General features: G+C 43.6%; 2 protein-coding genes across 2 annotated transcripts; one reads left to right on the top strand and one right to left on the bottom strand.

Moving 5' to 3' along the window:
* On the bottom strand, positions 1-10,148 carry utp6 (UTP6 small subunit processome component). Its single transcript, XM_076293777.1, has 19 exons — positions 9,901-10,148; positions 9,575-9,659; positions 9,355-9,396; positions 9,138-9,230; positions 8,664-8,711; positions 8,463-8,526; positions 7,570-7,688; positions 6,288-6,365; positions 5,993-6,074; positions 5,797-5,878; positions 5,246-5,421; positions 3,987-4,066; positions 3,696-3,773; positions 3,110-3,289; positions 1,720-1,800; positions 1,186-1,295; positions 1,018-1,084; positions 791-863; positions 1-531 (listed from the first exon to the last, which is right to left on the bottom strand). Exons 1-19 carry the CDS (start codon positions 9,990-9,992, stop codon positions 377-379), a joined length of 1,785 nt encoding a protein of 594 aa, XP_076149892.1. The 5' UTR covers positions 9,993-10,148; the 3' UTR covers positions 1-376.
* Positions 10,149-10,654: 506 nt separating this feature from the next.
* suz12b (SUZ12 polycomb repressive complex 2 subunit b) lies at positions 10,655-25,277 on the top strand. The gene is made up of 16 exons (XM_076293764.1): positions 10,655-11,371; positions 11,692-11,738; positions 12,700-12,764; positions 12,899-12,967; positions 13,392-13,441; positions 13,560-13,645; positions 14,815-15,046; positions 15,999-16,107; positions 17,247-17,352; positions 17,484-17,658; positions 18,169-18,257; positions 18,653-18,796; positions 20,571-20,728; positions 21,128-21,326; positions 22,474-22,553; positions 23,866-25,277. Exons 1-16 carry the CDS (start codon positions 11,209-11,211, stop codon positions 24,164-24,166), a joined length of 2,073 nt encoding a protein of 690 aa, XP_076149879.1. The 5' UTR covers positions 10,655-11,208; the 3' UTR covers positions 24,167-25,277.
* The last annotated feature ends 261 nt before the right edge of the window (positions 25,278-25,538 follow it).

The following is a 25,538-nucleotide window of genomic DNA, read 5'->3' as shown; positions in this document are numbered from 1 at the left end:
TAGGATCATCCATACATGTTTTATAGCATAGAAACTGTGTTCCAAAAGTAGAAATGGCACAACAGAAACACAAAACAATGTTACATCAAGTATGGATGGCAATGCTCCAGAAACACTACAACATGATGTGTTAAGTAGAAGAATGAATCTGGAAAAATGGTTATCTGCTAATAAATTCTTAATAAATGTATATTTCCAACAACACTATAAAAATGTTAAACATGCTCTTGTACGTCACAAATGCAAAATGGTTGAAATTCCAAAGTCCCTCAAACCTTCGGAGACATCAGCATCTTGAAAACATAACACTGTAGAAGTACAGCAGCAAGAATGTGTCAGCAAACTCCAATTTCCACACGTGCCACTCGTAGGGGCATTAGATGTGGCCTGTCTGCAGCAGGGTGTACTGGGTAATGAAGCGCTCCACGTTGTCGCCCTCCAAAGCCTTCATCGCCCGCCAGTGGAGTTTCCCACAATTCTCGGGTTGCCCATGCGGCCCACGCTCCTCTTTGATGTAGTCCATCCACAGATCTAGAAAAGAACAAACGGTTGGGCAAAACGGATGGGTCATGTGAAGATTCGATACTCTAGCTAGTGTCCAATTCATGCCGGCTCTTTTTGATTAGTTGTTCTTTCTGGGACTCGGTGCGTGCAGAGATTTTAAGTGTGTGGGCCCTTGCTGGGAGACTTGCTGTAATGAGATGGATGCAGACTTAAAAGTGGAAAATTCACAACTGCAGCAAATCCATCTCCCTTTGACATTTATTCCCTTTGATGCAGAGTCTCTTACCATCGTCCGTGGAGCCGAACTCCCTGAGTGCTCGCTCGTAGCAGTCTCTCACGTTGTTCATCTTTAAACTTTCCTGAAAGAGAGGGCACCGGCTCAAAAGAAGAGAAAAAAAGGGCATGCAATCCTGTGAATCGTTTGAGTGCGGCTCGACAATGACCATTAAGCCGTGTCCTGTGAAATCACACACAGATGCGTTCGGGTTGCAAGCCTGCCAACAGTCAACGTACCTGCTGTTTCTCGATCTGGATCATGGTGGTGAAAAATGCCTTGGTGAAGGGACGATGTTCATGCAAACTAAAAAAAAAAACAGATCAGTTAGTCCCTATTAAGAATATTTGAGAATCCTGAAAGGTTAAGATCTTGTTTACAAATGTTTTCACACAATGTATACACACCTTGTGAAGGTCTTTCGGGCTTTTTTGTACCCTCCTGTTCTATAAGCCCATTCCAGGTACTTTTCTTTTACTGCTGAAGAAACATCTGGCACAGGGGACAATAGACCCTTCTGTGGGAGGAAAAACATGAACCCTCCTTGTTATGAGTGAACGTTCAGCTTCATCACAGGGCAGTGGACATTGATTCGATGGTACAGCGTCACTGGGTTCACAGGTTCTTTAGGGCTGCGAGCCTTGTGCCGGACAAAGATGGCAGAGTGCCAGACAGCTGCCCCGGTGACTTTATAGTAACACAATCAGGTCGGTTCTCGTCTTGGCCCTGACCTCGACACTTACAGGAAAACACTTAAAAACTGGCCACAGATCAGTTGATGGGGAACAAAACACCAGGTTAACCTTGATAGTTTGCTCAGGCGTGGAGCCCAGACTTCACACACGTGCAGGTGCCTTCACTCGTGCCTGTTTCCCTGCTTTCCCTTCCCCTGCTGGGTGACACTGAAGTGCACTGCTGGTGAAGGGGGATGGGGGGTTTACCTGAAACAGCGCCTCAGTCTCCTCAGCACTTCGGTTGGACTCGCTCCACTGAATCCACTGCAGCCACAAAGGCAGGCTCTCCTGAGGGCAACACAGACAGACAGACAGAGAGAGAGAGAGAGAGGAGGGAAAGAGGGAGGGTGAGACCAGCTCATAGCATTGTTCACACTTCTCACACTTCCTACAAGCCTCCTAAAAGCCACCATGTCCTGCTCCATGTTCCTGCTCTGTTCTTCCTTCAGTGTGTACACACACTCATATATATATATATATATATAGTAAGTATTAAGTATATATACTCTTTTGATCCCGTGAGGGAAATTAGGTCTCTGCATTTATCCCAATCCGTGAATTAGTGAAACACACACAGCACACAGTGTACACACAGTGAGGTGAAGCACACACTAATCCAGGCGCAGTGAGCTGCCTGCATCAACAGCGGCGCTCGGGGAGCAGTGAGGGGTTAGGTGCCTTGCTCAAGGGCACTTCAGCAGTGCCTACTGGTCGGGGTTCGAACCGGCAACCCTCCGGTTACAAGTCCGAAAGCGCTAACCAGTAGGCCACGGCTGCCTAAGGAATATATATATATATATATATATATATATTATATATATATATATATATATATATTGTCAAGACCACCAGGCTCTATATACACACATCCATATATATATATATATATATATATATATATTTGTGTCTGTGTGTGTAATGCATGTGTGTATGTTTGTGTCTGTGTGTGGGATTTTCCATGCATTGGCATATAAACAGCTCTTTTGTGCCCTGTTAAGTGTTACATAACTGGGGGCTCCTAATCCGCCCTGTGCTGCCTGTAATCATGAGTGGCCTTATGAAAAGAACTCTCCAAACAATGCGAACTCACCTGACGTCTGGCGCAGACGAAGGGGCCCTGACCCACTCATAGCCTCGCTACACCGCTCTCACGTTTATTTATTTAGACGACACTTCCATCCAGACTGACTCAGTAACGTACAAGGAATGCATACGGTTGAGCACGTCCTCATGTGTGCCCCCCCCTCCCAGGTCTCCCCCTCCCTCTGCTATATCAGGGAGGGGAGCTCACTAAGGAAGGCGCCGCTATCTAGGTTCTGTGAAACAGCCCCCAGATTGACTCATAGTATCACACAGGAAATGTATACGTTTGGGCTCTCCCTATCTCCTCCTCCTCCTCCTCCTCCCCCCCCCCCCCAGCCCCAACCCCCAGGTCTCCTCCGTTCACCGTCGGGCTGGAGAGCTCCTCATTAAGAGGAGGTAATATGTCAGGGGAGCTGGGTTTTAATTAGGGCAGGCCTTGGAGTTTCAGGGAGGTGTCCCACTTTTAAAAAGCCGGGCAACGAGCTAGCGAACGGCGCTGACAAAAAGCAGCCACCTTGGGATTCACGTGACCGAGCGCTTCCTGGAATAGACCGCCCGCCTCTGCGCTGCCCAGCTTCACCAATGTCTGCAGGGCCAGGCTCCACGTCTCCGGCGATTGGCTGAAGCGTCGGGTGGCTGCCGTGGCAATCTGGGCGGTGGCTTCTTCGTCGCCTGACGACAGCGAGGCCTCGAGCTTGACCACAGAGGAGCAGAGAAGATGAAGTTAAGGCATGTAGGTCTCACTGACCACAGAGGAGAAGATGAGGTTAAGGCATGTAGGTCTCATTACCGCCATGCATATTTTACATTTCTATTTACTGTATACAGTCCCTGCATGTTACAAAGCATCATCAAGCTGGACTAAATAGAAGTGTGATATTTTCATAACAAGTTTGATCATTTTTGTAAGAACTGTCGAGTGCGGTGCTCGCAACAATCACATTGTAATCAAAGGGATCATTGATATCACCTAATTATAACCTAAATGTATGAATGTTGATGTTATCTGCTGCAGTAGACCTTATAGGAGGCCTGAGTACTGATCCACGCATGTAGACACATTTCAAACCCATCTCAAAGGACTGCTTCTCTTCACGTACCCAGGTTTTGTAGAGGGTCTGTGGGAGCAGCTCTGCCTGGTGAGCCCCCTGCAGTGCCTTCAGTAGCCTCTCTCTTCTCTGCAGACACACACACACACACACACACACACACACACACACACACACACACACACACACACACACACACACACACGTTATTAACACATCAGTCCCATGAGCCATCGGCCCTCCATAACTCCAGGGCCGGGTCCCCTCTAGACCCAAACTGCTCTATGTGCAGCCTTATAAAAGACAAACTAATCCATACATAATTAAATACGGAGCACTTACCTTGTCCTTCAGCTCCTGGACGTTAGTTTTCCTCTTGTATCTGTCCAGACAGAAGTTGGCGTAGCACGTCCACATGGCCTCTGTGACCCAGAGAGAGAGAGAGAGAGACAGAGAGTTGTGTAACAAGCACGCACGTTTGTGGCCGGTCATAGCTAATCAAAGAGACGTTCTTTTATTGAAAGCATATTGTGACATGCTCTGTGCGAGACACAGTTCTGGGGTATGCGTCATATTTTGTTCTGCTCATAATGTTGGTTGAGAAGAAACTGGAAGTTGCCATGATTCCTACTAAGCTCCTTTTCATTAGGAGGAATTTGAGAGGGTGATTTGAGCAGACCAGAGTCTGTCATGCACAGCAGTGCTGCCTGCCAGCAAGTCAGATGTGGGTGTGGATCCTATTCATGTTAAGGTTCCTTAACTTAACTTAACCAATGTGGGTGTGGTGGATCCTACTCATGTTAACTCATTGAGTGCCAAAAACGTAATATTACGTTTTTCCTTCCCATGCGTTGAGTGCCAAAAACGTAATATTACGTTTTTAGCTTTTTGTTAAATTACGAAACTAGACACTCTAACGTGTGTTTATGTGATTTTGGGATTTTGGGAACTCTGTGATGAATGGAAATGAAATATATGACGATCGAAAACTCATGAAAACGCACAATCTGGACATTTTATCTGGACATTTTATCATAACTCGGTTGCCGCTTTGGGTCAAATCAGTGACGCATGCACGTCAGGTCAAAACCAGGCCATTTTTGTGGGTCTATCACTAGGTGGCAGTCTCGCCAGGTCTCGCTGATCACTTCCCGGAAAGTTTACAGGCAGTACATATTTCATGAAAGACGTTATATCTCCATTTCTAGAAAAAAACAGCGATTTTGATGAAAACTAGCCACTGTTTAGCTTGGGATTTCTCAGGAACAGAGGCGTGTAGAAATACACGGTTTGCCCCCACTGAGAGCTTAAAGTCTCACCTTTTAGACGAGCCATTGTATGTGTTCATAGCTATAACACAGAATATGCTGTGGCTGTACAAAAATCATCAACAATGGTCTAGATTGCTGGCACTCTAGGACAAAGCTTCCGAAAACAGCTTGGCATTCAATGAGTTAAGGTTCCTTAACTTAACCAATGTGGGTGTGGTGGATCCTACTCATGTTAAGGTTCCTCAACTTAACTTAACCAATATGGGTGTGGTGGTTCCTACCCGTGTTAAGGTTCCTCAACTTAACCAATATGGGTGTGGTGGTTCCTACCCGTGTTAAGGTTCTTAACGCCCTCCTCGTAGACGGCGCAGCACCGCTCCTCCTTGCGGTCAGTATCGGAGGCTTTGCCTTTGGCCGTCTGAAGCTCCGGTGTCACCATCACTTCCAGCTCACGCTTGGCCATGAAGTCCCACGTCACCGAGTTGTCTGTGTGCTGGCTCTGCAGCCTACAGGAGCAAATGTTCAAATGGCCTGTAATTGTCCTGTTGACATTTACTTTGTACAATAAGAACAATTATCAGTTGTGTTGAATTAGCTGTGTGCTGTAATATGCTGGTGTTTTTTTGAAACCCTGTTTTTGTACAGTATGTGATAAAAAATAAAAAATTGAATTTTATATTTATATTGAATTGAAAATGATGAGAAATTGGCATCTTGGTTTGATGGTACTTGTCAATTAATAATCACCCAATTGAATTCATTGCCCTTCCAATCTCACTGCAATTAAACATCATTCTGGCCTTTGACATTCTTATGAATTTGGAACTGAATCAAATGGATTTTGATAAAACAGCAGTTTTAAACAGTAAGTCAAATCTCACTCTTGGAGGATGGTGGCCTGGAGGTCTTTGGTGAAGTCAAATATGGAGGCGATCTGCAGGAGGGACAGGATGAACTCCGCTCCTGTGGAGAGACCCACATTAGCATCAGCATCAGTCTCAGCACAGAACTCACTGCATCAGGACCACGCACAAATACTCAGCCTCAACTGGACGAGACTGTGAGAAAAAAAATCACCTGTGATCTTCTGAGTGGCGTCTCTGTACACCACCTCGGCCAGCTTGCCACTGAGAATCTCTTGTGAGAACTCATACTCCCCCTGAGGAGAGAGAGAGAGAGCAAGAGAGAGAGAACACAGAGCAGAGACTTCAATAATCACCTTCACATTACCACGACTAGGTCATAAGTGCCTTTAAACATCTTATAATGTCCCAATACATTATTCAATGATTCAGCCTTGAGTCCATATCGGGACCTGAGGTCTGCAATAGCAATGCCGACCCTCACGGGGTGCCCTATTGTCTGAGCTCACCACGTCCATCTTGGCCTTCTCCAACTCCTCCTGCTGCTTCCTCAGCTTCTCCGCATGCATCAGCTCCATACGGAAATACTGTATGTACACACAAACAGTCAGAATTACTGCCCAGACACACAAACAGTCAGAATTACTGCCCGGACACACAAACAGTCAGAATTACTGCTCAGACACACTAACAGTCAGAATTACTGCTCAGACACACTAACAGTCAGACCGCTGCGGCAGCAACAACTACTGGCACAAATCAATGCTTGTTCAAGTCATTCATTACAAGCGCTGCATCTCAAATGCCCCTAGAAGCATCCACTGAACAAATAATATGAATTTGTTCTATTATGACTCACCCAAATAAGCATCCATATTTTCTTTGCTGCAGTGTAGGCAACCCATTCCATTACCAGACATGTTTGATCAAGTCAGCTACTAATTCTAGTCTCAGAGTCATGCACCAATTCTGGAGCAGCCAATCTGGAGGGTTTATTTAAAGATATCCCATAAACCCTCAGGGCTGGTTTCTTGGTTTGACTAGCCCTGGTCGTAGACTAAAATCTCTTCATTGAAGCTCTTGTTTAGTCTAAGACCAGGCCTGATCTGTGTCTGGGAAACCAACCCTTACAGTGCTGATCCACCAACATGGAGCGTTCGCATCCACTGCTACACATGGATCCCATTCATTTGCTATGGATGACAGTGAGGCAAAGTTCACGCCTTCGCAAAGCATCTCGGAGAAGGCAGCATGGTTGTTTAAGCAGCAGCTCTGGCACGACAAGAAGTTGGGTGATACGCAAATTATGCAAATTAACCTGAACGTGACGCAATTATCCCATGAAGGCAGGAAGTTGTTGGTCCTTTGTTGTACCACAACGCTATCTGGGAAACTTTAGTTCCGCTTACAAGACTGTTAATCTCGACAAATTAATGTTTTAACAATCTATTCCACGACCATCTAAGAGTCCATAAACCAAATGAAACGTAAAAAATGTAAAGGCTTTGGAGAAATATATTGATTGTTGGTGTCTTTGGTGTGGATTTAATATAGCATTGAATAATTTCAATAAAGCAAAATTTCGAAATGGCTTGCATTACTTAGTCTTGACTAGTAACATTTTGTATGTATTAAATACATGTCTAGTTTAGTTGTACATTTATATGAAGCACTTTAGCCAAATAGAAGATGGGCATCCAAATGAGGGAAGGTGTATAGTTTGCAGGTGAATTTGCGCCACACAGATAAATCAGTTGCATTAGGGTTAGCCATGCCCAGCCAGCTCCTTACCTCCTGGTAGACCTTCTTGCTGTCGGGGTGGAAGCGTAGAGCTCGCAGGAACAGGTGGCGCGCACTCTCTGACGAGCCCCTGTCCTCCATCTCACACTTGGCAGCCATGACCCACAGGGCTGGAGGAGGAGAGGAGGAGGGGGGGTTCAGAGTGGAGGTCAGATTGGGTCTGTTTCAATGACGGCTTCACACAGACGGTGTAGTGGACATGTATAGGATGCATTCAATTCGTATGCTATTTGGAAACTGCCAAAGGTACTACACATATAATGATTGAGAAAAATCCTACCAACGTTGCTGCCTTCGAGTCAAAAAACAACTAATGCTGCTTTCGAGATGTCTCGTAAATGTCTCGTAAATCCGCCGCCCGAGTTGGAAAGTGTAAATTACCCAGCTTTCTTGCGGCATTTTGGGCAGACACGCCCACTTTACCTCGGAGTACTTGAGGGTACCCCGAGGTGGACGTACGACCTTACAACAAACATGGCTGCGCCCATAGTTGAGATGAGATGACATGTATTTTTTTGCATATGTACTGTGTTGGTCATGTTAAAGTTGATGTAATGCTCTTACACACTAGATTACATTGCTGCTTCAATCCAGTCACCAATTCATGCATTGCACGGTCTTGCTGTGCCTGCAATACAATGTAACAATTTGTTTTCCAGCCGTTTAGCTAGAGGCTACATGTAGCACAAAACAATAACAATGACTAGCCTCCTGCTAATGCCCCTCGTGGCTCGAGAGAAAGGCGTTCCTAAAGCCACTCATTGGTACATGTTGTACGGGTGAGTGTACGATGATTTACGAGACATCTCGAAAGCAGCATAAGTAACTAATTAAGTGTTCAATTTTAAAATACATGCTTAAACAGAACACCACACGTGAAGTACCTGGTTTGTCTGGGTGGACAGCAAGCATGGACGAGAAGACTTTGCTCAGTTCACCCTTAGTGGACTGGAGAGAGAAACCAAAGGATGTACATTACATTCAGGTCCACAGATATGCCTGTGTGTTATCCATTCAGGTCCACAGATAGGCCTGTGTGTTATCCACTTTGCAGAGATCTTACACAGTGAGAGAAGTTTACTTACCCACTTCTTACAAAAGGCTACATGGGACAGCCACAACTGGACATCTTCCTGAAAGAGAAATAATATAGAAATAATAACTGGGGTCTTTTTTACCCATGTTGAAGTGGACCTTTTGTTAACTTGTAATGATATTTAAGGTTTCCTGTGCAACTTTGATGATGAATCAAGCACACAAACAAAGCTGTATGTATATATGATCTCCATTTTTAAGCTATGAGGGCCATTAAGAGTACATGTCTGATAACACTTTTACAGCTACTATCATACACTTCATATACTTCCATACCTCTACTTGTTAACATTACTCAACACACAGACCAATGGTTTCCTAAAATAACATTACAACTGAATAGGAAGAATCAACAGACAGACCAATCCCAATTTTCAAACACAGAAACCATTCACTTTTACTATGTATGCACCCTAGTAGACTAATACTATTGTCATATGTTTATTCATCAAAGAGTTTCTGACCTGCCACTTAGACGTAGCTCTCCGGAATGTGTTGTTGACTCTATGCATGATGGGGAACTCAATGTCATCCCTCTTGAAATGGTATCCAATGTTCTAGGGAGCAGTATTAAAGAACAGGTAAGTGACCCCACACCTGTGAAATACTTTACATAAACTCTATGAAGAAAACACATTATTCTAACAAGGTCTACAGAGTATATTGGCCCCTAACACTTACTGTTCGTCTCTTCTTGATAAGTTCCAGCACGTTGATTTCATACTGAAAAGAGATCAACGATATTATTGGTCCAAGATATTCAGTGTGATAGTGTTACAACAAAGGCCAAGATCAATGGACAATCGTACCAAGTTATTTTATAGATCTCATCCAAAGCCTGTGTAAGGGACGACAATGAAATGACTGAATGAGAACCAAATGCATGCCTTTGAAACCACACCTGAATGTATGCAATGAAGTCCTCTTTAGCAATGTCCCTTCTGTGTAGTTTGTATTCTAGAGCAGTGGTCCTCTTCAACATAGACCTGCGAGAAATGTTATGCTAAGTTAAGACAACCTTCCACGCGTATGCGTTAGCTTACAGTATGATCAGTAACATTTCAGTACAATATTGTATCAAATTAAGCCAGGTAAATCTCAAAAGCAAAATAAAATTAAACCGCGGTGCCTTTGTTTATAGGCAGACAGTCCGGCTATTCCACCCGACATTTGCCTGACAGATAACTTGAGCAAAATGTGCATTACAATGAAACTTTCTACACATACTTGATTTCCTTTTTGGTGAACAGTCCAACTCTTTCCAGCTGCTCAAGCTCAGGAATCCTCTCCTCTATTCGCCGTTGAACTAGTTCAGCCATTCTTCCACGTCAATGTCAACACTGTGTAATGGTGTCAATCAATAAATACGTACAGTTTGATAAATTACTTTGTTTTTTCACTAAATACGCACTGCGTACACCTTGACTAGCTTCATTGGAGAAACACACGCGTGTGAAAGTTGTGATGTATTCGACTTCCGGTGTCCCACGATTAACGTTCCGTCTTGAAACCTTGCATGGCGCATTGGCACTGACCCATGGCAAATGTGAGCTGCAACACCACCACTTCAGTCACAGAAGTCTCACTGTTTTATTTTGATATGATGAAAGGTAATTATTAATAATTATAGTAATAAATGAATTGATTGGGTATATGTCTACGTTTTTTATCGGAAAGAAAAAAAATATATCATAGCTGTTTAAATTGTCACGAGTTTCATCAGCTTTGTCTTTTACAGGTTCACAGTACAAGCACTTCAGACATTTCAAACAAAATAGAACTTCACACATTTCTATGCGCAGGACGGATCATAAACATATGGACCAAAACATTATTGGCGGCAAATTGCGTCCTCTACCAAACCTACTTTCACATCACCCTAAATATATCGAACCAATAACAACACGGAATGGGCTCATTGCATTTTCTATTGGACAATTTTAGGGGATGGGCGTATGCCAAAAATGCTCAGACAGAGAAAGTCCATCGGTGTTCTTTCACAATAGTTTTTTGGGAATCCCTTGAATATACCACTAATATATTTGTTTCTGAAAATGACGAACTTGAGTTTATTCTGACAACCACAATAACATTTTGGGAATGTTTCATTTGAAGGTAGGAATGATCTGACGGCTCTCCTGCACACCCAGCCAACCACCGTTTTCAAGATTCACTCTTGGAGCCCGCTACACTTGGTTAGCAAGCCATCGGCAAGCTGATGGTTAACGTTAGCAGATTATTTCGCTAGCTAGCTTGCTAGCTGGTCGATAGGTAACCTGGCAGACTGTTAACCTAGCTATGGGAATTGTGTATTGTACCGATGTATTCGCTATTATCAATAGCTGTTATTTATTAAGGTAGCTCTTTAAAAGTAGTGGGCATCTGTTGTTTTTTTCAAGACCAGTCGAGTTAGCCCGCTAGCCCGCTACAAAGAGCTCAGTGGATATTAAAGCCAATAACGTTATTTGTGTCCTTTGTTTTGAAAGGACTTTTGTGATAGCCGGCTACGTGTTGTAAGTTGTTTTATATAGTCGGATGGCTCCTCAAAAGTATTCGGGTCAAGTTATGAGCAACTCTGGAAACTGTAAAACAAACGGCGTTATGTACCCGACCTCTGCGGCCGTGATGAACGCAGCGAAGAAGCCCAAGATGGAACAAATTCAAGCCGACCATGAGTTGTTCTTGCAGGCCTTTGAGAGTGAGTACTCAACGTCATCTGTCAATGCATGTTTGCTTTTTGACATTTGTTATGCACAGCTTTGCGAATCAAAAGCCCCAAATTGATTTGAATGTCCACACGTGTCAAATATCAGAACCCCATGACACATGTAGATTTTGCACTTGTTATTGCAAGGCAGTTGATTGCTGAAAAGTGTTTTGTCAGTTTACATAATCAGTATGCAAAATGAACTCTTCAGGTTTAAATTGTCCTATCAGACAGGTCACCAGCTGGTTTGTATTCGGTGCATTACAAAGATTCCGATATTAACAAACAAGCCGATTTTATTGTGCTTCCAGAGCCAACTCAAATATACAGATTCCTTCGGACAAGAAATCTTATCGCCGTAAGTGTTTTATAAGTGTTTTAAACCCCAATAGTCATCCTCCTGTGTCGTTTTTGAAAAAAGAAAAAAAAATGTTGATTGCTCTAACGTTTGAATTCTTTTTGCAGTATGCAGACACAAATAATTGCTTGTCATTGTAATCATTTCACAGTAGCAACATAACACATGTCTAATTTCCGCCCCCCTCCACCACACACACACACACACACACACACACACACACACAAACAAACAAACAAACAAACAAACAAACAAACGAACACACACACACTGTAGACAGACCCTTCTGTGTATGTTTTGGAAATTAGCAGTTATAGTTGTGCTCATAAGTTTACATACCCTATGCTAAAGTTGAGGAAAAAGAGGAAAAAATTATCTTTTGGAAATCTTATGTCTTAATTAAAAAAATGAGGGAAAATCCAATCATTAAGGACACCATTTTTCTTTGTTAATGAATAATGTATCGTAAATAAATACATGTTCTTCATTATAATACTGGGGTCATAAGTATACATTTTTATTATTATTAATAAATTATTATTTTTAAAGGCCAGTTATTTCATGGATCCAGGATGCTATGCATCCTGATAAAGTTCCCTTGGCCTTTGGAATTAAAATAGCCCCACATCATCATATACCCTTCACCATACCTAGAGATTGGCATGGTTTTATTTCAATTAGCCTAATAGCTGGTTTGATTTGCATTGAGAGATGATCTTATGGAATGTATCCCATGCCAATCATGAGATGGTGAAGGGTATGTGAAGATTTCAATTTCCAAAAGATGTTTTTTTTATTTTTTATTATTCCTCTTTTGAGTCCACTTTAGCCTGTATTGTACAGGGTATGTAAACTTATGAGCACAACTGTACACTTACAGATGTTGTGGTTGATGATTGAGTGTACAGTAACCATCAAACTACAGCTGGACTTTGATGCAAATGTGTTTTGTCCCATTCAGCCTATACTTCTGCATAGGACACTCACCTTCATGACTCACAGAAACTCCAGAACAAATGCAAGGCGGTATGGCAGGCTTTAACTCTGTTTTCATGGATCGATTTATTCTGTGCTTTGAGGCTTTTATTGTTTATGTTTCCTCTTAAACAAGTGCCACACACATGACTTAGTGCTTTGTTTTGTGTGGTTCTGGTGAGTAGAAAGTCCTTCAAAGTGGATGACATGCTACCCAGAGTGCAAGCCATGAAAGGAGAGCAGGACTCACACAAGTAAGGACCTTAAAGCACAAATATAATTTAACACAGCCAGCTACAAATGGCCGAAGTGTCATGTTGTCTAATCAAATATGAATCACACTCTGAGTACTGAAGTGTGTGTCACAGAGAGGCCTGGCCCATAGGTTTTTAGCTCACTCTGTGAAAATGTGGGATTTTGAGCAGCTAAGCTTTAATTACAGGGTGCTTAGAATGTACAGACCCCTTTAAAATTATAGACAGCTGATCACCCATCAGAAAGCCTAAGATAATCATGTAAATGTGGGGGAAGGGTTACTTAACACAGGGTGGGTGATGTGGGTGAATGGTGAAAAAAATGTCTTGCACAATATTGTTGATGATCCGTTGATATTTATAAATCAACTGTTGATGAGTGTGTGATTCAGGTCACTCACGTCACTCTGCTCTCATTCCTCAGCTTGGCATCACACCTACAGCTCACATTTACTGGATTCTTTCATAAGAACGGTACGTAGTGACATGATGTAGCTCCATAGTCCCAATGTAGCTAATAGATGGCGTCCTAAATGCATCTTTTGGCACGGGTTTGACAACCTAACAATATATCTCATTTGATTTGTTGTAGACAAGCCATGCCAAAACTCAGAAAACGAGCAAAACTCAGTGTCTCTGGAGGTGCTACTCGTCAAAGTCTGCCATAAAAAACGAAAGGTACCTACATGACCTCCTGGAATCCTTCCTTCCTTCCCACACATGAGCATGACTCAGTGCCTTGGTACTGTGGTATTTTAGGAAGTCAAAACCATAGCATTGCTTTAATAACAGTGCAGCTTTTTTCTTTTCTTTAATCAGTGATTGTGTGCACCACCATGTATCCTAACTCTCTGTGCCATGTGTCCCAACCCACTGCGCCATGCGTCCTAACACTACACCATGTGTCCTAACCCACTGCGCCATGCGTCCTAACACTACACCATGTGTCCTAATTCACTGCGCCATGCGTCCTAACACTACACCATGTGTCCTAATTCACTGCGCCATGCGTCCTAACACTACACCATGTGTCCTAACCCACTGCGCCATGCGTCCTAACACTACACCATGTGTCCTAACCCACTGCGCCATGCGTCCTAACACTACACCATGTGTCCTAATTCACTGCGCCATGCGTCCTAACACTACACCATGTGTCCTAATTCACTGCGCCATGCGTCCTAACACTACACCATGTGTCCTAATTCACTGCGCCATGCGTCCTAACACTACACCATGTGTCCTAATTCACTGCGCCATGCGTCCTAACACTACACCATGTGTCCTAACCCACTGCGCCATGCGTCCTAACACTACACCATGTGTCCCAACCCACTGCGCCATGCGTCCTAACACTATACCATGTGTCCTAATTCACTGCGCCATGCGTCCTAACACTACACCATGTGTCCTAACCCACTGCGCCATGCGTCCTAACACTACACCATGTGTCCTAATTCACTGCGCCATGCGTCCTAACACTACACCATGTGTCCTAATTCACTGCGCCATGCGTCCTAACACTACACCATGTGTCCTAACCCACTACACCATGTGTCCTAACCCACTGCGCCATGCGTCCTAACACTACACCATGTGTCCTAATTCACTGCGCCATGCGTCCTAACACTACACCATGTGTCCTAATTCACTGCGCCATGCGTCCTAACACTACACCATGTGTCCTAACCCACTGCGCCATGCGTCCTAACACTACACCATGTGTCCTAATTCACTGCGCCATGCGTCCTAACACTACACCATGTGTCCTAATTCTCTGCGCCATGCGTCCTAACACTACACCATGTGTCCTAACCATCTCACTGTTGCTCACACTGCCCTGTCAGGATGTCAGCTGCCCAGTGAAGCAAGTGCCTACGGGTAAAAAGCAGGTGCCTTTGAACCCTGATCTCAGCCAAACCAAGCCGGGTGCCTTCCCCTCCCTACTGGTCTCCAGCAACGAGTTTGAGCCCAGCAACAGCCACATGGTGAAGTCCTACTCCCTCCTGTTTAGGGTGTCGAGAGCCGGCAAAAGGGACTCCAACAGCCTGGTCAACGGAGAGACCGACGAGAACATGGGTCAGTCCACCGTCACAGCTGTGTGTTGTGTCTGGCTGTGGGTATATGTGCTGTACATGAATGCACATGACTAGACCTGTACTAGTCCACTAAGATATTCTCCTATGAGTCCTACAACACAGTAACTATGCACATGACTAGACCTGTACTAGTCCACTAAGATATTCTCCTATGAGTCCTACAACACAGTAACTATGCACATGACTAGACCTGTACTAGTCCACTAAGATATTCTCCTATGAGTCCTACAACACAGTAACTATGCACATGACTAGACCTGTACTAGTCCACTAAGATATTCTCCTATGAGTCCTACTGCACAGTAACTATGCACTGATTGTTTGGTTGGGCTATTCATGATGGGAATTGAGATGTAAACAACCATTTATATTGTTTCTAACTATTTATATTGTTTCCAACAATTTTTACGGCACATCCCATAATCGGATATGCTAGAATGCCAGGATATGATGGAATGAATGGAATCTTTTTTTTTACTTGGCTCATGTAAACATACTGTTTTAATTTCATTTCTAAGATTTAACTGGATTCCAGCTAGGCATGGAATTGTCATCTCAGTCAAGGTTTTCATGTACTGGTATCTTAAAATACAGGTGATTGAATTAAGAATAAGTAAGAATATTCTCTCAAGCATAGCAGGGTTTGGGGTGAAGCCTAGATGGACATTTTTAGGATAGTAGGGAGGGAATGACTCATCAGAATATCAGAAAGCCTAAATGGTAATTGATTTTGATCTCCTGACATCATCTATGCATGCATAAACCCAGTCATCTCCTTTATAGGGCACTTACACATTGGCCCTTTAAGTGCTCAGATTGGAGTTGGAACCAGATACTGTGGTAGGATTATCCTTGATTTACAGTAATGGAGCATGTATGCGTTGGCCTCCTCCTGGTAACTGTGCCATGTATGTATGTGTCTCCTGTGGTAGATGTGAAGGAGGAGGTTCCAGGCAGAAAAAAGAGGAACTCTTCCCACAGAGATGAAGGCGAGGCCACCGAGACGTTTGTTGCACAGATGACTGTTTTTGACAAGAACAGGTATGCATGATTTCAGACTGCTACTCCACAATGAGACTAGCTAGAATGGAATAAGCAAAGCTTCCATAAACAGCATAGCTGAAGGGTAGCTGCTCCACAACAGTGGGGGGTACTTGAGGTGAACTGTCAGTTCATATACTTGCTAACAAAGACAACAACTTGAGGAAGAAGAGGCAATGAGCTGGATTTTATGGCCTGTACTTAGTTGCACTAGTGCATTCAATTCAGAAAGAACTCTGCTGCAGTGTGTGTGTGTGTGTGTGTGTGTGCGTTTGTGGGATGGGGAGGTTCATTGCTCTAACACACCAAGTAGGGGAGCTTAAGGCGAGTGCATTCAGACTGTAAAGACGAGTTGTAGCCGTTTGAATTAAACATTGCATGTCATTGTCAGCTGTTGGAAGCCATCGCAAATGATTCATCATCAAATCGCAGTTGCAAGGTTTTAGAACACTTTTACCTCACTGCGTTTATGACATAATTCAGTCAGACCAGCAGAGGCGTCTGGTCAGAGTTTTTGTTATAGGAGAGGTAGAGAAATACTTAAACTCGGTTTTGAGGAAGATCGGTGTCTGCACAACATCAGTCAAAACGGGTATGCTAGTAAAGGTAAAAAAAAAAAAGGCACATTTTACAGACTGTTGGCTTATCAGCTATTTGGTTAACTTTGCTGGCTAACTATGGAAATGTTGCGAGTTGTTGCACTGTTTTGGATCCACAGTTTTTTAGAATGTGTGTTGCAGCAAGTTGCTGGTTTATAGGATGTTGTTCTCGTGGTGAACCTTTGGTGTAAATTGGCTTTAAAGGGTCATTCACACCAAGAACCATAACGATAATGATAACTATAAACAAATATTGTTCTCGTTAATATGAATGACGACGTTCACACACAAACTATAACGATAACGACATGAATAACGATATTGTTGGGGATCACTTTCAGATCAATTTTGAGAACGATAAAAAGCTAATAGCCAATCAGAACCCATCAAATTTTAGCTGTCACATTCATTAACACAAGGAGAGACTTTGTTTATCGTTTCGTCAGTGTGAACGCTTTTATCGTTATGGTTATAGTTATCGTTATCGTTCTTGGTGTGAATGAGCCTTAAGACTGTATTTCCTTGGCTGTGCGCGTGCAGACGGCTGCAGCTGCTGGATGGGGAGTACGAGGTGTCCATGCAGCAGGTGGAGGACTGTCCTGTGAGCAAGAAGAGAGCCACATGGGAGACCATCCTAGATGGGAAGGTCAGTGGGGCTGCAGAGGACTGATTTGTCTACATGCATGCAGCTGAAATATACATATTTATATAAAGATTGAAAGTGTAAATAGCTGTTGATCGTGTGTGTGTGTGTGTGTGTGTTGACTGGCTTTGTAGAGGTTGCCCCCGTTTGAGACGTTCTCTCAGGGCCCCACACTGCAGTTCACCCTCCGCTGGACAGGCGACCCCAACGACCCGTCCACCGCGCCCGTGGCCAAGCCGCTGTCCACGCGCAACTCGGACACCAGCGCTGCCGAGAGCAGGCCCAGCACGCTCCGATCCGCACCCCTGGGTAAGAGCCACTCCAGCCAGCTCATGTGGTCCTGCACCCATCACACCACTTTGCAACGTCTACAGGACAATCACATCTGTAGATTTGCAGAGAATTGGCTGTGACCAGGAAGTAACTGCCAGTGTTTGTGTTATTGTTGGGTAACGAAAAGTAAAGTGAAATTTTATTATGGTATAATCATCAGTATTTAACCTCAGTGACTCTAGGAAACATACTTGTCCATACAATCGGCCGATGGAAGCGTTCAGCTGGGCTAGCTTGCAGTCTGAAAAGTTGTGGGTTCAATTCCCGGCTTCCACTGTTGTGCCCTTGAGCAAGGCACTTAAACCAGAGTTGCTCTGGGGAGACTGGCCCTTGTAATAGAATTGTCAAATGTACTGTAAGTCACTTTGGCTAGAAGCCTCTTCTAAATGAAGAAATGTAAATGTTAAATGTAATACTGTGTATAACTGGACGCTCCTTAAGTGTTTTGTTAATGGTCAGTAATGTGTATGTGTTTGTGTGTATCAGCCGTTAAGGACTCGGTCAGCACCAGCATCCAGACGAGGCGAGAGCAGTCTGTGTGTGAGCCGCGACAGAAACTGCGCATATTTTATCAGGTAGGAATCAGGAGGGCAATTTTCCTGCTTGGGCTTGCCTAGGCACTCCGAATGAGTCACAAGTGGTTTCTACTGTTTAAGGAACAACATTTCTCATCTGGCAGTCTGAATTACAATTTACATTTAATTTATGACTAAAATTACTCATTATATTTCTGATTGGTATATGTGTATACACATATGTCTCCATGGGATATAAGAATACAATGCTTTTAAAGCCACATTAACTCCACGATGCTTCAAATACCAAACAATTATCGTGAACATTCCCTCGTTATGTCTTAAAGCAGACTATGAAGGCAGTAATGATGGTAGATGGTTGATTTGAGTGTATTCGATTAGTGCGTTGTGTCACTGGATGAAAGCCGCCCTGTATGTTGTGTCTGTGTGTGCAGTTCCTGTACAACAACAACACTCGTCAGCAGACGGAGGCGCGGGACGACCTGCACTGCCCCTGGTGCACCCTCAACTGCCGCAAGCTCTACAGCCTGCTCAAGCACCTCAAGCTCTCCCACAGCCGCTTCATCTTCAACTACGTGGTGAGAAGCAGAGCCGCTCACAGCAGGGCCACAGCAGGAGCCCGCTCTAGCACATTACCACCACACAGTCTTCTGCTGTGTGTGTGTGTTGAGTGTGTGTGTTGAGTGTGTGTGTGTGTGTGTGTGTGTGTGTGTGTGTGTGTGTGTGTGCCTGCTCTAACAAATTAGTGTTGCACGGTGCACCGATACTACAAAAGTATCGCAATACCCTGAAATTAAAAATGTCACAATGCCTAATTTTATTAGTATCGATACTTTTGAGAATGACCGTGTTCTTTTGAAGTAACATGCGTGTGCACAAGGCCTCCTCCCCTAACCTGTGGCTGTGCGTCTTTTCTCCTCACACGCACGTAAGCGCAGCTGTCGTGCTATAAACACTGAGAGATGGCTGCTAGTTCAAGTGATGCTATGGTAACACATAATAACAGGCTAATATCACTTGCATCTCTCAAGTTTGTGTTGCTAACCTACCTAAGCTGTGGGATTTTGGTCATTTAGGCCTACTATTTGGGTTCAATGTAATTTAGAAATAGGCTAAGCAACCATGGCAAACTTTTACATCTGAAGAGAGATCCTTGCTAACTATCCCGCTAGCTCAGGTCACGTTTGACAATAGTGCTCGCTAAAATCATTAAGGAACATTGCAAGACACTTATCTCTTCTATGATCCCAGAAAGATTTTCTTCGACTTGTACATTTTTGGAACATTTATTTTATCTAATGACATACAGAACATAATTAATTGCATCCACATATCCTTATGCGCTATGTGCAACTTTTATTCATTAGACTAAAACCGTGAGACAAGGTCAGTTACACTCATGTATCTCTTAAAGTGACAGGCACTCAATTACACCTACACATCACCAATGTGCACTCAATTAGACCTACACACCACATTAAAGATAAGTGTAATAGTTATAGTTTTAGAATAGTTTTCAAATTGCTAAATATATTTACTAGTAATTATGCAGAATATATGAAATATGACATAAGCCATCATTTTCCATGTGTGTTTGTGTGGAGAGAGTCAAGCAGAATCTGGGATGGCCACTGGTGTGAATGATCACACTACAGCATATTCAATATTACTGATGATGATATCAAGGTGGTGGGACCCCCAACTCAAATACATTTTTTAAAAAGTATCGAAGAAGTATCCAAATCGCAATTCTTGACTTGGTATCGGTATCGAAACATTAATTTTGGTATTGTGACAACACTATAACAAATAAACATGTCCCTCTACAGCCATAGGCATTGCCAAATCTTGTTGAGTGCAAATTGTACTGTTCTGACTTGTTCTGATGAGGCAGACTCTATTACTGTTGTTCTGATGAGACATACTCTAATACTGTTGTTCTGCCTTGTTCTGATGAGACAGACTCTAATACTGCTGTTCTGATGAGACAGACTCTAATACTGCTGTTCTGATGAGACAAGACTCTAATACTGTTGTTCTGCCTTGTTCTGATGAGACAGACTCTAATACTGCTGTTCTGATGAGACAGACTCTAATACTGCTGTTCTGATGAGACAGGCTCTTATACTGTTGTTCTGCCTTGTTCTGATGAGACAGACTCTAAAGCTGTTGTTCTGATGAGGCTGACTCTAATACTGCTGTTCTGATGAGACCGACTCTAATACTGCTGTTCTGATGAGACAGACTCTAATACTGTTGTTCTGCCTTGTTCTGATGAGACAGACTCTAAAGCTGTTGTTGTGTGCGGCACATGCTTGTTTAAAGATGACTTGTCTGTGCTTCACTGTCCAGCCTCACCCAAAGGGAGCCCGGATAGACGTGTCGATAAACGAGTGCTATGACGGCTCATACGTGGGCAACCCCCAGGACATCCACAGTCAGCCAGGCTTCGCCTTCAGCCGCAACGGCCCGGTCAAGAGAACAGCGGTTACACACATCTTGGTATGCAGGTGAGCCCACACTCCGCTCAAGCACGCGTCGGGTTAAATCATCTCTCTAACTTTGGGAGTTCCAGCCCATATCAGCACGGGATCACTGAACAACCTGATACTGGTGTAGTAAGCTCTTCTCTCCATTAAGTGTACTCTTGGGTACATTTGTCATGACTGTGGATTGGTGTTAACTCTCCACTGTCTAGCAAAGTTGCTACAAATCAAATCAAACATCTTGGTGCACATAACATGTATGCTAAACTCCTGAAGGGTCCATATTTTTTTGTGGGCACTTAATCCACTTTTGGGGGCTAGTTTGATATGTCCATGTGTATCACTTCAAGGAGTATGACTAATGAGCTGATCTTGGATCAGTGAAACCCTCTCACCCCACGGCGTTAATATTTGTGCCCACAGACCCAAGCGCACCAAACCCAGCCTGTCAGAGTTCCTGGAGTCGGAGGAGGGCGAGCCGGAACAGCAGCGCACCTACGTGAGCGGCCACAACCGCCTCTACTTCCACAGCGACAGCTGCATGCCGCTGCGGCCTCAGGAGATGGACGTGGACAGCGAGGACGAGCGTGACCCCGAGTGGCTCCGAGAGAAGACCATCACGGTACGGGCGAGACGACCAGTTGCCTCACAGCGGCAGAGATCGACCACTAACACACTTCTCCCCTCCAATTTGGTTATGCTTTTCTTTTGATGAAGGCACACTCCAGTCAAAATGACATTTTTGTGCCTTTAATGCTCCCCAAAGCTTCCCTTTGGTGCTACACATTTAGCTTTTTTTAACCACATATTTGGAATAAGTACATTCTTTCCTCTGTGTAATTCTCCTCTAATTCTCTGCATTACTTGTGTAAACAAATCTGTGTGCGGTCCTCCGCTACCACGTAACTCAATCTTGCTCTTAAAAAAGACCACTTCCTCCCAAAGCACATTTTTTGGAGAAACTCAGAAAGTAAATATGGTTTGAGTTTGCATTGGGCTTATATTTCCACGGTAGTGGCTTTCTGGCCTATTCTCCTACTTTGTTATAGTTCCACTGTGCTCTACCTTACTTACAAGCTGCTTTGAATAAAAGCAACTAGCAACTGAATAAATGACCGTGTGTCACACACTATTAAGGAGCTGCTCTACATTGCCTTTCCGACTACTCACACTCTGGAAAAAGAGGAACAGTGGCACAGGCATATTGTTGCCCACACTCTGTGTTAAGTCAAGGTTTGGAAAGCACTGCTGCTCTCAAACGCAGCGACCCTTTAAAAAAAAGTGGCTTTGAAAAGTGACGTTACGGTGGTGTGTGGGCGTATCTCCGTGACGGATGAATAATAACAACTGGCTTGTCTATTGACATTTCTCATAGAAAGAACTTCACCTTGTACGGTGAAAAATAGTGACGGACAACAGAGGGTCAGTCCCAGGTCAGACGCCCTCTCATGCCATCTGAGGATGCACCCGAGTCATCCGCCTACATTAGTGTCTTTAAACCCTGTTTTACTATTCATATTACGACTCTACTGACTACTGATGGTTTCTGCCTGTCATAGTATCAACACTGAGTAAGGGGCGAGTTGTTTAAATATGTTTACAGGGGTTGCTACACTGAGGCTGTAAGTATGTCACTGCACGTGAACAACACACACACACACACCCATGCTCATCTCCTGGGGACTGTTATAATGTAGAGGAGGAGGAGGCTGTTGGACATGTGTGGGCAGTCTGTATTGTGAATCTAACTGGAAGGGCTCCTCTTGCAGCAAATTGAGGAGTTCACGGACGTGAACGAGGGGGAGAAGGAGGTGATGAAGCTGTGGAATCTCCACGTCATGAAAAATGGGTAATGTACATGTTTGTTTGTTTGTTTGTTTGTTTTGTTTACTTCATTATCAGAGGGGTATTTCACAAAACCTAGATAAGGGATTAAGCTGGGATTTTTTGGTTATCCTGGATGAATTTAGCCTAGACTTGGTTTCACAAAAGAGATGGCACATAAGTTACCATGGGGATTTATTCTCTGCACCTAGCCTGGTCCCGACCAGGCTAACAGCCAAGCTAAGTTAATTCTAATGGTAATTATGTTGTCTCATTGGTTCAGCTAGCTGTCATTCACATCAGACCTCCGTGCTCATTTTTAAAGAGCTTTATTCCATTTATAAACTATTTGCTAAATGTATTTGCTCGCAAAACAAAACAGATTGTCTGCCTACTACCATATGGTTATTATTTTAATTGTGATAGCCTTATAATTATTAACATAGGCCTAGGTACTCATTGTTTGCTTATTTTATTGATAGACGTTTCATGAATAGCTACTGTAGTTGATTGGAAGTGGAGGGGCAAGTTTTCGAAGGTATTTTCAACTATAATAATAAGGTATATCATACTATGTGCATCTTTGCAGTGGCAAGCGCTTTCTTAATGATGTTGCGTGCCGAGACAAGGAAGCACTCACACGTGGGTGCATACGTAAATTTGCATTCAGTTGGTCTACCACGCCTACTCCTGCTGTTTTACAGAAATAGCCATGATTCCCCATTCCAAAAAGGACAACTTTACTTCATTGTTAGTCTATATCAAAAGCGGCTGTTCACTTTGTGAGAATGACGCTATTTTCTGCGTCTTTATTATTCCAACCGTGAGTTCTTTGGGGCAGAAACGAGAACGCGCACACATCCTGAATTACTTACACCTGGCTTGACATAGTCGCTCCTACTGATCCTGGCGTTAGTGAAATGAGTTGAGCTAGGATGACCAGACAACGCTATGTCAAACCTCGCTTTATCACTTATCTTGGATGTCTTAATTCTGCCTTTGTGAAATACCCCTCTGGTGGGTTAGCTGTTGGTTTTCCAGTAATAGCATCACAAAACTGGGCTGTCAGTCCTACTTTAAAAGGCTATTCTCTCAAAATTGACATGGTGTCTTGGCAAAGCCAAGTAATGTGATTGCTTTGCCATTGCAGATATAGTGTAACCCTGCTGTGTTTGTATAACTCTGTGTATAGTATAACCCTGCTGTGTTCATCAAAACTCCTCTAGAAAGGCTTGTAAGACCTGGCTTATTATGAGTCCGAATGAGTTGCCTTGTGGTTTTATGTAGTGACGTAGCATGAATTTGAACTGTTCTCATCTGCATTCTCCCCTGAGCAGCTTCATAGCGGACAACCAGATGCCCCAGGCCATCATGCTGTTTGTGGACACCTGCGGCCCACACATCATCCGCCGCAACCTGTGCCGCAACTTCCTGCTGCATCTGGTCAGCATGCACGACTTCAACCTGGTCACCATCGCCACCATCGACCGCACCATGACGCGCCTGCACGAGATCGAGGAGGAGCTGCCCGAGGCGGACGCCGGGCTGGCCGACACCCACGCCATGTGCAACGGCCACACGCTCGGCTCCGGGGTGTCGCTACACGGCAAGCGCACCAAGAGCGCCATGTGTGACTGACGAGGCCGCTCGTCCTCCGTCTCCGCCTCGCGCCAGCGGAGAGCGGATTCCCATTACGTTCCTTTTCTTTGTTGGTTTCAGAGCACTTGTGAGTGTGTCGACTTGTTAAGACTGGTAATTATGAGCCATTATAGTGAAATCCTAAATGGACTACGAGGCTGGGGGAAGGACACATCCATTTTAGCATTGGATAGCTCACTCTTTCCTCACCATCATGGCTAGAGTATGTCGTTTCTCACCTAGTAATCGGAAAGCACTTGTCGAGAAGACATGAGTTGCCGTAGGATGGGAATACTATTAGTCTTGATCATTTGTGTTCATTAACTGATGCCGGATCAGTGGTCTATTTTAGCACGTTAGCACTTGTCTTGCTACCCACTCCAGTGGATGGTCACAGAACATCTGAAAAACCTTTCCCCTCTGATTGTCATGCATTGGAAATAGGTAGGCATAAAGCTAATTTTAATGTCTTGTTTTATTGTCCTCTGTTGGTGGTGTAATTAGCCAGGTTATTTTGGTAGCAGATTCCTACCTGTACCAGGTAATCATACCTGGAGATAATTGGTGAAATTCACTCTCCGCGGAGCATTGTTTTAAAGATGCTACAGAATTGTAAGATTTGTATCCCTGAAATTACATGGTATGTTTTGGTTTTTTTCTACTGGATCACTTCCAGGATTAACTGACACCCATAAGCATTACTTCCAACAATTTATTGTTGGTTATCCATTTTTCAGAAACTGACAGTACTACAGATATGTACAGTATATTCCGTTAAAAAAAAAAAAAAAACTTGTTCAGGACACTTTTTTTATTTTGTTTATATTTGAAGCCGTTGTTCATTTGGATGTGTTTACTAGTGTAACCACAGCAGTTTTCACCATTATCACTCAGAAAAAGAAACAGAATTGCTTTTTTGTAGGAGCAGAATGTGGAACAACAAATGGTTACTTATGGGTTTTCAACACAAGCCAAAGTGCAACATTTGCAGCAACCTTCTTTTCCTCTTTTTGAATTGTATACCTGTAGTATAATAGGCAAAAAGTATCATCAGACAAAATACTTTCATGCAACTTTTGTCTTGAAATAAAAACAATAAATTATCATTTCACCCAGCTTGTCAAATATCTTTTTTGAACATTTTTGTTTGCGGTCATAATCAGCAGTAATGTTTAACAATGTTTAAACGGATGGTGCAAAATGCTATGAGGTTAATCTAATATGTGAGGACCACTGTGGCATACATAGTTGGCCACTGAAGTTCTCTCCCTGGCAAGAGGCTGGATTTCGGTGGGGCGGTGTCTCTGTGACGAGGGGTGACATCATGCACAAGTGGTCCAGCGATAGGTGGATTATTTCCTGTATGTGTTTT

The sequence above is a fragment of the Alosa pseudoharengus genome, unplaced genomic scaffold, assembly GCF_046254945.1.
Source record: "Alosa pseudoharengus isolate Yale_2024_CS ecotype anadromous, Long Island Sound unplaced genomic scaffold, YU_APseudo_1.1 YU_APseudo_1.1_scf_1, whole genome shotgun sequence".
NCBI lineage: Eukaryota > Metazoa > Chordata > Actinopteri > Clupeiformes > Clupeidae > Alosa > Alosa pseudoharengus.
This window is presented reverse-complemented; position numbering and strand designations above follow the sequence as displayed.

Excerpts from the sequence above, each read along its gene's own strand:
- utp6 (XM_076293777.1), bottom strand. The coding sequence starts at position 9,992 with ATGGCTGAACTAGTTCAACGGCGAATAGAGGAGAGGATTCCTGAGCTT. Across the intron at positions 6,366-7,569 it reads GCAAGAAGGTCTACCAGGAG|TATTTCCGTATGGAGCTGAT; the intron begins GTAAGGAGCTGG and ends GTGTACATACAG. Across the intron at positions 532-790 it reads GTTCGGCTCCACGGACGATG|ATCTGTGGATGGACTACATC; the intron begins GTAAGAGACTCT and ends GTTCTTTTCTAG.
- suz12b (XM_076293764.1), top strand. The coding sequence starts at position 11,209 with ATGGCTCCTCAAAAGTATTCGGGTCAAGTTATGAGCAACTCTGGAAAC. Across the intron at positions 15,047-15,998 it reads AGAGACCGACGAGAACATGG|ATGTGAAGGAGGAGGTTCCA; the intron begins GTCAGTCCACCG and ends CTCCTGTGGTAG. Across the intron at positions 20,729-21,127 it reads ACACACATCTTGGTATGCAG|ACCCAAGCGCACCAAACCCA; the intron begins GTGAGCCCACAC and ends TTGTGCCCACAG.